The sequence below is a fragment of the Mugil cephalus genome, chromosome 1, assembly GCF_022458985.1.
Source record: "Mugil cephalus isolate CIBA_MC_2020 chromosome 1, CIBA_Mcephalus_1.1, whole genome shotgun sequence".
Classification (NCBI taxonomy): Eukaryota; Metazoa; Chordata; class Actinopteri; order Mugiliformes; family Mugilidae; genus Mugil; species Mugil cephalus.
In genome coordinates this window covers 54,252,088-54,266,865 of record NC_061770.1, presented here as the reverse complement: position 1 = coordinate 54,266,865, position 14,778 = coordinate 54,252,088, and the positions used below count along the sequence as shown (strand labels likewise).

Here is a 14,778-nt window from a genome sequence, read left to right as displayed (position 1 = left end):
TTGACAACACCCCCTTTAAAGTCGTACCGTTTTAGATAAGGACCCACTTATTTTAACTGTGGCTGTGGGGCTGCAGTAGAGTCAGTTCAGACATCTTATTACCTGATCATTGAATCCAAAACATTTAAGGACTAGATGTAAATGTTCCCACCGAACAGAATCAAAAGTCTTTTCAGCATCAAGGCTGATGACTATGGCTTCCCTATCACTGCCTCTCATCTGAGGAACGAGGTGGAGAGCACGTCGCACATTATCCTGGGCTCGCCTGTATTTCACAAAACCCGTCTGATCTGAGTCAATCAGATCTGGGACAATATCTTCCATTCTTTTTGCTAATATCGATGCATAAAATCTATAATCTACGTTTAGTTCGATGTGGGTCTGTACGAGCTACGTTCTGTCTTGTCTCTACCTGGTTTTAAGGACTGAAATTATAGCTCGTCTCCAGGAGAGTCACCGCCCCTCTAAGGACATAATTAAAACATTCTTTAAGTATTGGGACAAGGATCTCTAGGAAGGTTTATACCATATCGATGGATAAGCATCGGCTCCAGACATTTATTTCTTTTTTCCTCTGTTATTTCTTGGGTCATTATTTTGTTCTGTTCCTATTGATGGTAAATCTAAAGATGATAGAAAATCTGATACAACTGATGCCTCAGCTGCTTGGGCTTGTGTGTATCAGTTCTTGTAATAAGTTTCAAATGAAGGCTGGATGTCTTCAAATCGTGGTGCATCTTATTAATCTGGGGTCTTTAACGTTGTGAACAAATCTTTCAGCCATTTGTTTACGTGTCTTCCATGCCAGTTGCTTTTTAGATCTTTTCGCTTCATGAAGACAGCTTTATTTTTCCAGTTGGCGTTCATAGATGCTATTTAGTGTTTGTTTCATATCTTCAGTTTGTTTTAGAATATCGATGTCATTATACTTCATATGTCTGTGTTCCAAGGGTTTTAGTTTTGCAGTCAGATCATTCATTTGTTTCTCCTTTTCTTTCTTCTTACGAGCTGACCACATTAAAACTTTGCCCCTAATAACAGCCTTGGCTGCGTCCCACAATGTACTCGGAGACACCTTCCCATTGTCGTTATGCAACACATAATTTGTATGTTCTTTATTCATGTAATTTTGGCATTGAGAGTCATTTTAGAGGCTGGTATTTCGTCTCTTTAGGTCTGTTGTCCAAATATAGTGTCAAGATTATCCTCAGTTGTCCAGTACATACACTGTGGATGAGAACAGAATGTAAAACACTTATCGGTCTGGTGTAGTTCTCTCCACACATCCATCATGATTATTTCTTTGAGCAGTTTTCTAGTGTACAAAGCTTCTAATTTTATATTTCTTGTTCTGTTCGTGGAGTCCAGAGAGGTAGAGGTAGAGATGTAGTTTGATATTCCAGTCCCCCGCACATATCAGCACACCTGATGCTTCCATAGTTATCGACTTAAACACCTTTTTAATCAAGTCCTTATCGTTTGTGCATAAAATGATGATATGACATATTTTCATTCATTCATTTGAAAATGACTCAGTAGCTAAACATTTTACCTGTGGATGAGTCTGGATTCACATTCTAGTAGTCGGAGCTCTTCCCTGGATCACCTCGTTTTCCTGTAAAGATTACACAGAAACTAAACCTTTAACAATATAAACAAAGTCTGTTACTTTGTGTTAATACCACATGTTCTGAGCTGAGTTTAGAAACTGAAATTAAACAATCACAGTCTGCATGTACAGGTATGGTATTCAGGTGTCCACAAACTTTTGGTAACATATAGTATGTGGTTTTGTTGTTTGAACTGAGAATTTGCAATAATTGACATGTGTAATGTTTTGTGGACTCACTCCTCTGTCCAACATCTCTGAGCTCAGTCTGAGATTTGACATTTGTGGAGCCACCGGCCCGTCCAACTGAAATCAGAACATTTGAACTGGCTTGAATTTCAATCATATGATGTTGGAGAGCTGTGAATGGATCAAAGTTCATACTGTACCATCTCCAGTGTTTTCAGGACCTCTGAGTGACTCATAGACACAAGCATCACCTGTAGGTCAGTGAAAATCAGCACAAAGGAAAATCATTTTAAAGAAGCTGATTTAGTTGAGCAGGAAACATTGTTATTATTAATGTAACGGCTCATGAACTTGAAGCACATCGCAGCTCTGGAAGCAAGTTTGTTTGAACGGAGAGCTGACCGTGGAGAAGAGAGGAGTATATGTGCTGCTGATTTTCATCCTGGCTGACAGTCTGGACTGTGGCAGGGATCTGACTGGTTCTCTGAGACTGGCTCCATGTGACACATGAAAAAGATTCAGGATTCACGTTATTGTAGTCAGAGCTCTTCTCAGTGTCATGTCTCCCTGTTAAGATAAATGCATCAGATTATTTAATGACTCTCACACTCTATGTACTATTAGAGGTTGGTAGTTGTGATAACAACTAATATATTATCATACTTGATAGTTTTAGCAGTGACTCCTCACCTTGAAGCTGAAGATGAGATGTAATATTTCTGGATTCATGTTCTGGTTCCCCTGAAATCAGAATGTTCCATGAGTTTAGATGAGTCACTGATAATAATCTAATGTCTGACAGCTCCACATGAATCAAAGTTTCTTACTGTACCACTTCCTGTGTTTCCAGAGCCTCTGATTGATTCATAGACACAAACATCAGCTACAGGTCAGAGAAAATCAAGACAACATCCAATGAGTCACTTGAGCTTTTGATTGAAAAGTCAAAGTGGGTGTTAGAAATAGTTGTGAAACGAATGAGTGGAAAGGCTGACCATGGAGAAGAGAGGAGTAAACTTGAGTTTCATTCTGGTTCACTGTTTGCTGTGTAGCAGAGCCTTGGTTGATGTTCAGAGACTGAGAGAGACTAAAGCATGAAGGAGTTTAATAAGGAACATGGAAAGTATTGTTATGATGATCAAGATGAGACAAGAGTGTTGGACCAACCTGTTACTGCATGCATCTGGAAAAGAGACAAATACAAATATGTGTACAAGTGTTCTTCACTTCATGTCATAAGATCAGAATTTATCAGTGATTTTTAGTAAATGATCAACTGGAAAATGTCTCACCCTTTATTTTTCTGCGGCAACAAAGAAGCAGGAGAATGATCAGTGAAATTCCACAAACCAGTCCAACGATCAATGGAAGAAGAAATGAAGAGCTCTCAGACCTGGACACTGCTGTAATTAATAATGAGCTTCAATTAAATATGAGTATAAATCAACTTAACAAATGGTCTTTTCATATGACGACTCAATTTACGAACTAATGAAAATCAGAGGAGACTTCAAACTTTAACAGAGACAAAACTCCTGTAAACAAGTCAGAATAACATTTGATATCAGACATTCATAATATATGATTTCAAGATTAAAAATTCATCAAATGTTCTTACATTTCACTGATATCCAACTCTGTCTTGATACATTTCCTGAATGTTCACACTTGTAGAAGCCTTCATCTGACTTTGACACTGCAGAGATGATCAGCTCCTCTCTGGTATCATTTTGGATGAGTTTGTCATTGTGATAGAAAAACACAGTAGAAAGAACATTTTGTGTCTTCAACTTGCAGCCAAGAGAAACAGAATCTCCCTCAGTGACAGGATGGACAGGGCTCACCAGGATGATACCATCAGCTGGAAAACAGTCAAACAACATGACATTTAATGTAGAGATCAGCAGATTCAGGGTGATGACAGTAACATGTGATTAATACTCACTCTGTCCAGTGATGTTGACTGCGTTGCTGAAAGCTGATCCAGACTCACACCAGTACACTGCATTACTGTCCCCTAACCTATTAACATTACATGTTGATCCAGTCATTGTCCCCCAGGTAGAACAGTGTGACAGGACGCCATCATCAGTAAACCTCCTCACTCTCCACTCAGTAGAGTTTCCCTCACAGCTCAGAGAGACAGAGTCAGAGGTGAAGTGCTGCACTCTGTCAGGATTCACTGTGAGAGACGCTGATGAATGGAAATCTGAAAAATCAACCATGATAAAGAGTCACACCTCATGAAATCTACTGTACAATAATATACACAATAAAATAGAAATAATATTTAACAGCTTTAAAAATAAATGTTGAGTTACATAAAGTAATGAAATACATCTTAAACTATTTCAACCACACTGGAAACATAAATGTTAACATCTATTTAACATGTGAGACAGTCTTTAGTTTTTAAGACATGTTTTACTGGAAGCAGACTAAACCCTGGGTTAATAGAAAGATAAAGAAAGTCATGAACATAGAAACTGACCTCCAGACCAGACAAACTGAGGTGGACTGTAATCAGTGTAAAACACTGGCTCTCCTCTTCCAGCTCTACACACATATCCTGCTGTGTGTGTCTGTCCATCAATGATGTAGGAATCTTGTTCAGTTCCATTGATGCTACCAGGAAGCAGCTCATAGTTGGAATATTGATACTTGTGTGATAGATCAGGAACAGCTTTATACCAGTAAAACCTCCATCCTGCAGATGGATGTTCAACCTCACAGCTCAGAGTTACTGAGACTCCAGGACTCAGCCATGATGGAGACACAGAGAGGACAGGTTGTTTATCTGTTGAAAGAGGTTTTATCAGAATGAAAACATGTTACTATGTACTGATGGTAGATTACATTCAACGTTTGTGTATATTTGGAATTATTTCTCAATCTATGATATCTATCTGGTGTATCTACATATGAAATACACCCAGTGGATTATTGAAAAGTATAAAAACATTCATGATGGTTTGAGCGAGGAGTAAAGGAAGCCATCTATGCCAAAGTGGAAAAACCTTCTCTAAACAGAGGAGGTAGACTGAGATTTAATTTACCATCTATTTATAGTTCAGTTTTGACTTCTGTCCCCAAGAAGTTTCAACACCATTCACACCCTGAGACTGGAGGCTCCCACCAACAATAGCCTTGTTAGAGCTCCATTGATAGGGTAAGTAGCCTAGGCACACAATCCCCCCTCTCACAACAGGTAAGTACCAGCCTACAAGTCCAGTTACCTTTATTCAACACCTTTTTGGATTACCATGACCTGGATGACTGAGAGCCTTCACAGACATTTCACAGAATAGTTGAGGAACACTCTGTCATAACCTCTGCTGACCCTCACATAGGAAGCTGCTGTTGTCATCAGTCTCTTTACTCTCTGGTCTGACTCCTCTTCAGTTTACAACTGACACATAAGAAGGAATAAGACCAAGCTCCATCAGAATAGCTTCATCTATTTACTGTGAACACAACACAGTAGAGTGTCTTAGTTGTGTTGATTCTGGAGTCATTCACTTCCATCCTCTCTCTCCTCCTCCGCTACAGAACCATCTCTTTCATTTTCACCACTGCTCCTGTTTAACTTCAGTTCTGTCTCAATTCTTCTCATTTATAACTTCACTCTTTTCCTGATTCATAATGTAGGTTTCTTCTCTCAAAACATCACAACATCTCCACCAGAAGAACAAAGACTTGTCTCTAGGTTAAAGTTCAGAAGAACCTCTGGTGGACTCAGTCACCATCAACTTTTTCAAACATATATACGGTTAAATTTCCTGGTTTAACTAATCAGTGTCCTCAGAAGTTAACTACATACTGTACTAGTATTGTTTTTAACAGGAGGATGAGATGAAGTTGAGCTGAAACATTCAATATGCAGGACTACATGCCTTTTAAAATGTTTCAAAACCTAAATGGAAAAGAAGCCAAACAGACCTGTAGGGACATGTTGTTCTTGTAACTGCTGGACTTCATTTCTCCACTTACTGCTATGTATTACAGTTTTTCTCAATTGCTAAACACAATTTCTGAAACCTTGCTCCATTTTCTGAAAACATTAAACACAAAACCTCAGCTTCAACTATTTACAAAACAGTTTTTGTTCTTTCAAAATGAAACTTTCACCTGAAAACAGTTTTACCTGTGCTCAAAACCAAACACTGCTCTCAAATCGTAAACAAAGTGATCAAAATGATCTACACTATCAAGCAGTCAGTGAACAATACACCAATAAATAAAAAAACACATTGTTCAAAACATGCAGTTGTCAGGGAGAAGAACATTTTTAATCTCAAAACAAATTTAATATTTTTCCATCATTGTCTTTTGATGAATGGAAATCATGTTCTATCATAGCAGCTCAAAACTGATCAGAAATTACTACTCTGCTTTGCTCTTTGCAGTTTTTGTTCTTCCTCCTCCTTGTAGCCCTATTTTTTACACAACTGTACCCTGAATCTCACAAGCTTGTCCTTTGTTTCTGTGACACTGGTCAATTATTGTTGCTGGAATTTCATCAGATATTTCCACTCTTTGTCTTCCTCTTCCTCCTCCTCTTCCTCCTCTTGCCACCTCGCATACACACTCGTCCTCGTCCTCTTACATTGTTTCTTCTGTCCATTCTAAGACTTTCTCCTTCCCACCTTCAACAACCTGTTTGCTCTCTGACCTGGCTTATATTGGTTGTGTCACATGATTTGAAACAAGTGAAATCAGTTTTGACTGGTTGTGTTGAATCAATGACGTTGTCACACCGTGGTGAGGGTGTCTTGTCTTGGGGTTGTTTTGTCATGTCATTTCCTGTTTTATTTTGAAAAGTAACTCTCCTCTTGTTTCAGGTCACTTGCCCTTCCTCATGTGTCACCAGTCTGATTGTCTTCCCTGATTCCTGATTGTGTCCACCTGTCCCCTATTTCCCTCCATGTGTTTAAGTAGTCTGTGTTCCCCTTGTCTCGTGCCAGAGTGTTATTGTCGTCAACCTGTTCTCGTGCTTTGCTTCATGTCTTCTACCAAAGTATTTTCAAGTAAGCCTGTGAATCCTCTCGAAGAGAAAGTTTTGTTTGTTTAGTCTTTTCTTAATTAAATCCTTAGTCCTGAGGTTTTCCTCCATTCGGAGTGTTTTGTGTTAATTTTATGATTTGTTTCTTTGATTTGAGTTTCCTCCTTCTGGAGAGTTTTTTGTTTTCACTGATCAGATTAACGTCTAGGTTTTTTTGTGGCCATTTGTTTGTCCCTCTGTGAGGGATCTCTGAGCAATCCAATTAAAGCCTTTTTGGTCATCTCTGCATTCTGAGTCCTGAGTCCTGCTTTGAGTCTCGGCCTGACAGACGTGTGTTCTCTGTTTGCATTTGATTGTTGCCACTTGTGTTTACCAGTATGGACGACATGTGCATTAGAGTGCACAATGTGTTTTGAGAATGACAATGTGTTTAGAGTTCTGCTGAAAAGTCTAAGTGAGATCTGCAAATTGTGTTTTACCATGTGAAATGGTTTAAGGTATTGACAACAGACTGCACAACTAGCTAAATGAGTTCAGCCAATGGTTTTTAGTGTTTTAGCAATTGAGAAAAACTAAAATAGTGTTGACAAGTAAAGACACAAAGCACATTTTAGCTTGATTCCATAAGCAGCACCTGAGGAGGAGCTCATTTGATTGTAACTCAGATTATATTCAACAATACTTCAAATCTGTACCTCTCATCACACATATTTTTTAGAGAGTGTTAAACCCTGATCATAGTGTATGAGTCAATGAGTTTGATTGTTACGGTTAGAGGCAAAAAGAAGAAACAGTGTTGACATTTAAATGTGTCTTTGAATATTTATGGTTAGGTAAATAACTAGACAGAATGAATTTATCTTTTTGTTTTTCTGAATGACTGAATGATACGGAAACATTGTTGCCCATTTGCCAGCTGAAAATAAGAGTGTCTGCCTTCAGACCAAACTCTTTATTAACTACTGACTATCAGGAGTAATCATAGTTTAACAGAACAAACAACAAACATGACTTACCAGATACTGACAGTGTGATGGCTTCACTCCACTCTGTTGAAGAATATGAGTCATCTCTGAGTCTACTCCTACACATGTTAGTCTCCACTGCTGGACTCAGAAGCAGTGAAAGTCCAGTATTTATTGTCTGTCCAGTGTGTAGATGACCTGGGTGTTCTCCAGTCATATATCCACTCAATGTCTTCACCTACCTGGACCTCACATGTCAGAGTGATCTTCTCACCTCTGAATATCTGAGGCCAGTTGTGTTGTCGTGTTACAACAGCCTTGTTGGAAACTGTTTCCACCAGATATGAACAGTTGGGACACAAATAGAAACATGAAATCAACAGAGAAAACTCAACATTGTAGGTTTCATCACTAACTCCGATGAAAATCATGAAATCATGAATATTTCAAATGAAAGAACTGAACTCACAGGTTATCTTAATGGTGACTGGATCACTGTGATCAGTGTAGTAAACTGATTCTCCTCTTTCTCCTCTGCACCGGTAGATTCCTTCTTTTGATACATTGATAACTCTGTTTTCTTCATCATTTGTTTTGACTTGAACTTCAGAGGTGTCTGTGCTACGTCTGAACCACCACTCATATTTCCATCAGGCAGAGGGCTCCACAGAGCAGGTCAGTGTCACTCTGCCTCCTACTGGTATGGTTGTTGGTCCTGATGTCAGTGTGGCCTTGGGTCTATCTGATGTTATAAAAATGTGAGGATAAAGGTTAGTTTTAATATGGTTACATCTCCACAGCAATAATGATCAGCTCATAATAAAATAAACTAAATAAAACCAGATATTTGTCAAATTCTCTTATCAAGCTTCCAGTTCCAGTATTTTGACAGACAAGCGTATATTGATACATTCATTAATGGCCATTTTCTCTGTAGTTTTTGATATTTTGAATCAGCTGTGATTTGTGTCCATTTCACTGTGGTGTCAGAGCTTCATCTGATTTAAATCCCTTCTCCCTGCGCTTTAAAGTCACTGTAATTCTGTCACTCCATCTGCACACTTCCACGACCCTCCTCCTCTGCATTGTCACCCTAGAAGTCATCCTTCTGCCACTTCACAACTTCTTCTCCACCACCAGCATCTAAAATCCCAGGGGCCCTGTATCGAGTTGCTGCATCTAAGATTCATTTTAATGATACTGTTACTTTCAGTCTCTGACTGATAAACTGTGACCTTGTACGTTTATGTTACCTCAATAAATCTTAATTCTTCGCTTACTTGATCTCTCCTTATTGAAATCAGGAAAGATAATACAGCCCACAAAGTTTCACAGTGTGTTGTATTTACAAAGGTTTTTATTATTTGATTCTCGAGCAGAACAACATGTTCCACACTTATGATGCACGTATTGTCTCCTCCTTCTCTTGTTCCCTCAAGGTAACAGACTCTCCAGTAAACAAAGGGGACCAGTAGGGATCAGCAAAGTATCAAGAAGCAACTACAAACACATTTATATATAGTAATTCACTTTTATTTGACTCTAAAATCTGATACAAAGATGAAACTAATAAATAAGCTGACGTTGGTAGAGGACAGGACTTAGTGGGATGAAGTAGGTGGAGACTAATCTAGAATGAATAAAAAAATAAAAATGATAAATAGTAAAACTGAATGAGTACCTTGAGCATGTCCACAGTAGAGGAGTGTATCCAACACTAAAATGAAAGTCAAAACTTCAGACATATTCACAATGAAACAGACAATAAAGAAATATTTAAAAATAACTGGGCTTCTTATGACATTTACAGTTCCATATGGTACCAGATTAGTGAATAAAATGTAACAAATGAAGAACCAATATTATCTGTCTGTGACTATTGTTGTGACTCAGTCCATTCAAAATGGAGGACAAAACTGAATGGCTCTCTTTGTTCCCCAGTCAATAAAGGCCTTTGGACTCAACCTCCAAGCAGCCTTCACCTTTTCACACTTAAGTGTGAAACCTGTGTGTGACCCCCGTTGGTCACTGTATGGCCAAGACCTCTGAGGTCATCAAGCCAACAAAAGGGGGAGATGGACGTGACTTGGTAACGTAACTGGGCCTAGTTAGCTTACCTCACACATTACTTGACTGAGCATAGATAACTTCAACCTTGCCAATGTATGTGGAGATTGAATCAGCGAAATACTTGAGCTTGTTGTTGTCGTCTGTAGTCTATAGTCATTTAACCTACAACTTTAATGTGTGACCTCGTGGTGAACAAAGCACACACCTTTTTTTTGTTCCTCCCCCCACATCATATGTGGTTGACCTTAGAGGACATCTTGGAGCCAGATGGTTGTAACCCTCTGTCTCAGGACAAATCAACCACCTGTCATCTTGTTTCACTGTCTGAGGTCACATTTCACACCTCATACAGACACATGGTCACACACACACCCACACACACACACACACATGGTCACACACACACCCACCCACACACCCACACACACACACACACACTAACATACACACATCCACATGCTTACGTAGTGTAAGTAGCTCACTTTAGTGTAATGTTTTGTTATTTCATTTTCTAGATGTGTCCAATAAACTTTCTTTAAAACTTTGCTCGTGTATTAATGTTGTATAAGAGTGAATATGCCAACCTCTACGCTATTAATAGGGTACCATTGTTTGTGATTATGTTAATTACTAAATGGGGTTCTGTGTTAATAGTTAGCATACCCACCTTTATGAGACTGATTTTTGGTAAATTGGCTGTCTGGTGCCCTGAGGTGGATTTAATGTTAATTAAATCCTATTAATATTTTTATATTAATTATTAGTATTTCAGTGTCAATATTTTACTAATTTGATAGCCAATAACCCACTTGAGACACAGTTGTTGGCTCCTGAACTACATCAGATCACCTGTCAAAACCCTGCCTACATGTATGAAGATAAATAGTTGGTACTCACAGGTCAACAACAGCACACACAGAAAAGTGGTGTCCCATCCTCACATCCAGCACTGACACTCTGTTGTTGTACCTGAGAAATACTTCCTGTTTGTATCAAGAGAAACTTGGAACTGCAGTCTTTGAAGAGAAACAGTGAACTGTGAGGACAAAAAGAAGATTCATGTCAGTATGAGATCACTGGGGTTCTGCTAATGTTTTATTTCTGTCTTGTTAGTCCATCCCACACACTTCCTTCTGTCTTCACTAAAACTCAAAGCACTACACTGGGTTTGACCACACACTTCCTGTCCTCCTACTTCAAATACAAACTCAGTTCACACTTGATTCTATCAAACCTACAACCATTCGAACTTAGAGTACAAGTTCAAGCTTTCTGAGACAAACCTCTGACACTCTGTGCTTCTCATCTGAAAATGTTTCAGTGATGTACTTACACAATAACCCCAGCACACAGAGCAAAGTGTTTCCTATTCTCACATCCAGCACTGACAACGTGTCACTCTGCTTCAGACAAAGACTTCAACTTCATACCAGGAAGCAACAACTGCAGCATCTGAAGAGGAAGAAAGAACCGTGAAAAAAGAAGAAGTTACACTTCACATCAATATGAGATCATCCTCACATCCAGCCCCCACAACATCTCAGACCACTGCTCTGGGTTTAACATGTTGACGCCTCCTGTCCAGCTACTGCTAATACAAACTATGTTAACTCTTGATGGTAAAGATGATGTAGAACTAGTCAAACTGTGAGGTTATAGACAATGAGTGTTGGAAGTGATATTCACATGTTGCTTTATATCATTTTATGTCTGACTCCTTGAAAAGATCATTTCTGATCAATAGTTAATTCAAGACTTTGTTGCACTATGCACATAGTCGTATGATGCAGTGAGTAAATATCAAACAGTAACAATGAAGAATGTTGCATTAGAGAAATGTCTGCTTCAGAAAGTCAAGTAGTTTGTGCAGCAACAAAACTGTTTGATGCTGAAAGCATAGCATAGCTGAAAGCAAGCAGAAAAGGCGGTTTCTAGCAGGACATCCACACAGCCAGTCTTTTCGTGTATACCACTCCGTTTGAAAAGAGCGGGTAACCTTCTGTCTCATAGTCTGAAGCAAACCTTTCAGCTCCGGCGTTGGTCTTCCTTTAATTATTATCTCTGCTTTGATTGAAAGTCCAACTTTAGAAGATTGTTTTAGCTTAGAAATGTAGTTCCTCCATGTTGGAGTCCAGGCTGGCGAGGAGCGGAAAAATAAATAAAATGGGACCACTGCACTTGACTTGTATAACTGTTTGTCACTACCTAGCTTGCTTGCTGTCAATTACGGAATATCTGGGATCAGGAGCGCCCCCTGCCATGAGGAAAGAGAAAACTGCTCTGCTCACGTAGAAACCTCTCTCTGCCGTGTATGATCGATCAGCACACGAAACACGTTACAAGCATACAGTTGGTGACAAAATATGTACATTATATACATCAGTGAAACTGTGGGGAAAAAATTCAGTTCATATTATTAAATGTGTTTGAACCATTTTATTATTATATACAGTTAGTGAGGGGTTGATAATCGTAGGTGAGGCTCAGCTCGCTGCTGCCTCACTGGCTTCTCTTCCAAACATTTCAATGGGAAACTGTGAAAATTCAGCGATTTTGAATAAACAATAATCAGAATTGGTGAGGCTAAATGAAAAAAATAATAAATACATAATAAATACTTTAAAATACAAATCACTGGATAAATATAACCATTTAAATTATTTCATCATATTTTTTTTCTTTTCGTGATTTTTTTCTCCGCTGACCACACGTCACTATGTCTCTGTATAGTTCTCACCTCTTCCTTGTGCCAGCCTCAAAGACCTCACGTGCATCATGTGGTTTTTATGCATTTTGTTTTGTTCAAAAAAGTACATTTTACTATTGTTAAACAGTTATTTAATTTTCATTTATTGTCCTCTGTTGCTCGTTTGGATGCCAAGTGCCTTCGTTCTGCTTTGTACCTGGCCCGTACTAGTGATACTTCTGTATTTGGGGATAAAAAAGGGCCTTTTAAACACATTGTATGATCCTAGTTCTGTCCTCACATGGGAATTGGCTGTCATGAGGTGCCCATCAAAGTATAAGTCCCACCCAGCCTGCATGACTTTTTTCAAAAGATTGATTCTCAGAGACAACTCGACCCTTTCGTTCGCATACAAATGATGTCTCTGTTAGTCCACTTCACCAGCTCAGAGACGCATTGGAAGTCGTAACTCCACTATCATTGACTCTTAACGCCACGGAGTCAACTGGCTTCGGAACTTCATAAGAATATGAGCAGGTACCTAAACTCATGAAATCAATCTTTCCATCGATGTATAACTTGTGTTTGACAAGACACGTGGCTGAAGTTCATCACTGGTTTAAACAGGGAAACAGGGTTAAGATACAGGCACCAGGCATCATGTTGAAAAAGTTCTGGGAGCCCCCTCTGTCAGACTGGTCGAGACACAAATTTCCACCAGTGATATCTGTAGATCCTCTCCATTCACTCACTTGATCCGCACCGTTTCAAACAGAAAAGTCATAAATGTAATTACAGGGATAAGGACCAACACAGAGAGCACAGTCTTGTCCCATCTCCACAATCCAGCTCTGTCTCACTGTGCTGCATGCTCATGTCAAAACTGTTCTTCAAACTGCAAAGAAGACAAGTTACATTGCTTTTTTGTCTTTCTAGTGTAACTCCCTGTACTTCCTTCCTTTAGAAAAAAGCTCGAACAAGTTATGCCACTATAGACTTGACCACAGTAACGTGTTTTGACACCTACATTTCCTGACCTGCATCAGATATTATTACGTTTGTGTCTTTGCAGAAGTTGAGGCTGTTGCATCCACAGAGTGTGTACTGACGAAAGTGTGTGGTATGTAGACATACCTAACATTGCAGTTGTAGATTAGAATTCAATGCACACAGATAATGTCTGAAAGGTTATCAGTATTGACCAAATGAATTTTCCAAACTTAATTTTTAATCTTCTGCATTTATCTGCATCTGGCCCATGTATTAAATGGAGCAAGCTGAGCGTACTGAGCAGAGAGTACAGACATTCTTTAGTTTAACTTTTATTTTACTGAAACTTCAGAGATTCTATACATAGAGGGGGAATTCAATTAAACAAAGCACTGTAAAGTACCTGTGTGTTGTTCAGTTGTGCTGCTCAGTACACTCAGTAAGCGGCCTGTATAAGAAATTGGCTAGTTCCTCTTACACAGAGAGGTTTGTGATAGCCAGTATTGGGATCATCACACTTAAACCACAGCTAATGTGTTAACAAGTTAACAGAAGACACAGACAGCTGTTTAAAAGTCATTTTCTGCCATATACAATGGTTTCTATGTAGGAGTTGCATATCAGCCATTAGAATGCTCTCTGCTGCCACCCTCCATTTAGACTCATTCAGTGGGTAGTTGTTGTAACTACAAGTGAACCACACACGTTGACCATTGCTGGAATATCTTGTCAATCCTTCTATTCTAGGAGAACCCTGGAGGTAAAAAAAAAATAAAATAAAATAAAATAATGATGATGATGTGATGCTGCGGAGCCTCTTTCCAGAAAGCAGCAGGGAGAACAGTCCATGGTGGGGGTGTGAGGGGTCACTGATGATGTTATGGGCTCAGAACATGCAGCGCTGTGATGAGATGTCCTGAATGTGGGAAGAGGGGCCTGATGATCCTCTCTGCTGTCTCACCACTCTCCTCAGTTTACCCAGTCGGAGCGCTGCAGCCTCACACCTCAAAGAGAGGCAGCTGTCAGAACGCTCTCTTAAATTGGGGGGGTTTTTGGGGGCCTTTCTGTAGAACGTCTTGAGGATGGGTGGGGGCAGTGGGCTCTCCTCATCCTCCGAGGAGTTACAGTGCTTCTGTGCCCTCTTGACCAGTGACGTGGTGTTCACAGACCAGGGGCCTCATGTACAAAGACTTGCGTGGATCTCTCACTGAAACACGGCATGCGTTAAAATCCAGAAACTGGCGTCCGCCAAAAAAAAAATAAAAAT

The 14,778-nt window shown here is 39.4% G+C and overlaps 1 protein-coding gene and 1 long non-coding RNA gene across 2 annotated transcripts; both read right to left on the bottom strand.

Annotated features, from left to right (window-relative positions):
- Positions 1 to 1,557: 1,557 nt before the first annotated feature.
- LOC125023267 lies at positions 1,558 to 3,776 on the bottom strand. Its single transcript, XM_047610419.1, has 10 exons — positions 3,744 to 3,776; positions 3,091 to 3,198; positions 2,966 to 2,981; positions 2,794 to 2,885; positions 2,631 to 2,681; positions 2,489 to 2,539; positions 2,201 to 2,365; positions 1,999 to 2,049; positions 1,850 to 1,915; positions 1,558 to 1,615 (listed from the first exon to the last, which is right to left on the bottom strand). Coding segments are annotated over exons 1-10 (639 nt in total). The 5' UTR covers positions 3,745 to 3,776; the 3' UTR covers positions 1,558 to 1,577.
- A 4,543-nt stretch (positions 3,777 to 8,319) lies between these two features.
- Positions 8,320 to 10,771, bottom strand: LOC125023560. The gene is made up of 3 exons (XR_007114643.1): positions 10,733 to 10,771; positions 9,447 to 9,482; positions 8,320 to 8,507 (listed from the first exon to the last, which is right to left on the bottom strand). It is a non-coding gene; the product is annotated as an uncharacterized LOC125023560 (long non-coding RNA).
- Between the last annotated feature and the right edge of the window lie 4,007 nt (positions 10,772 to 14,778).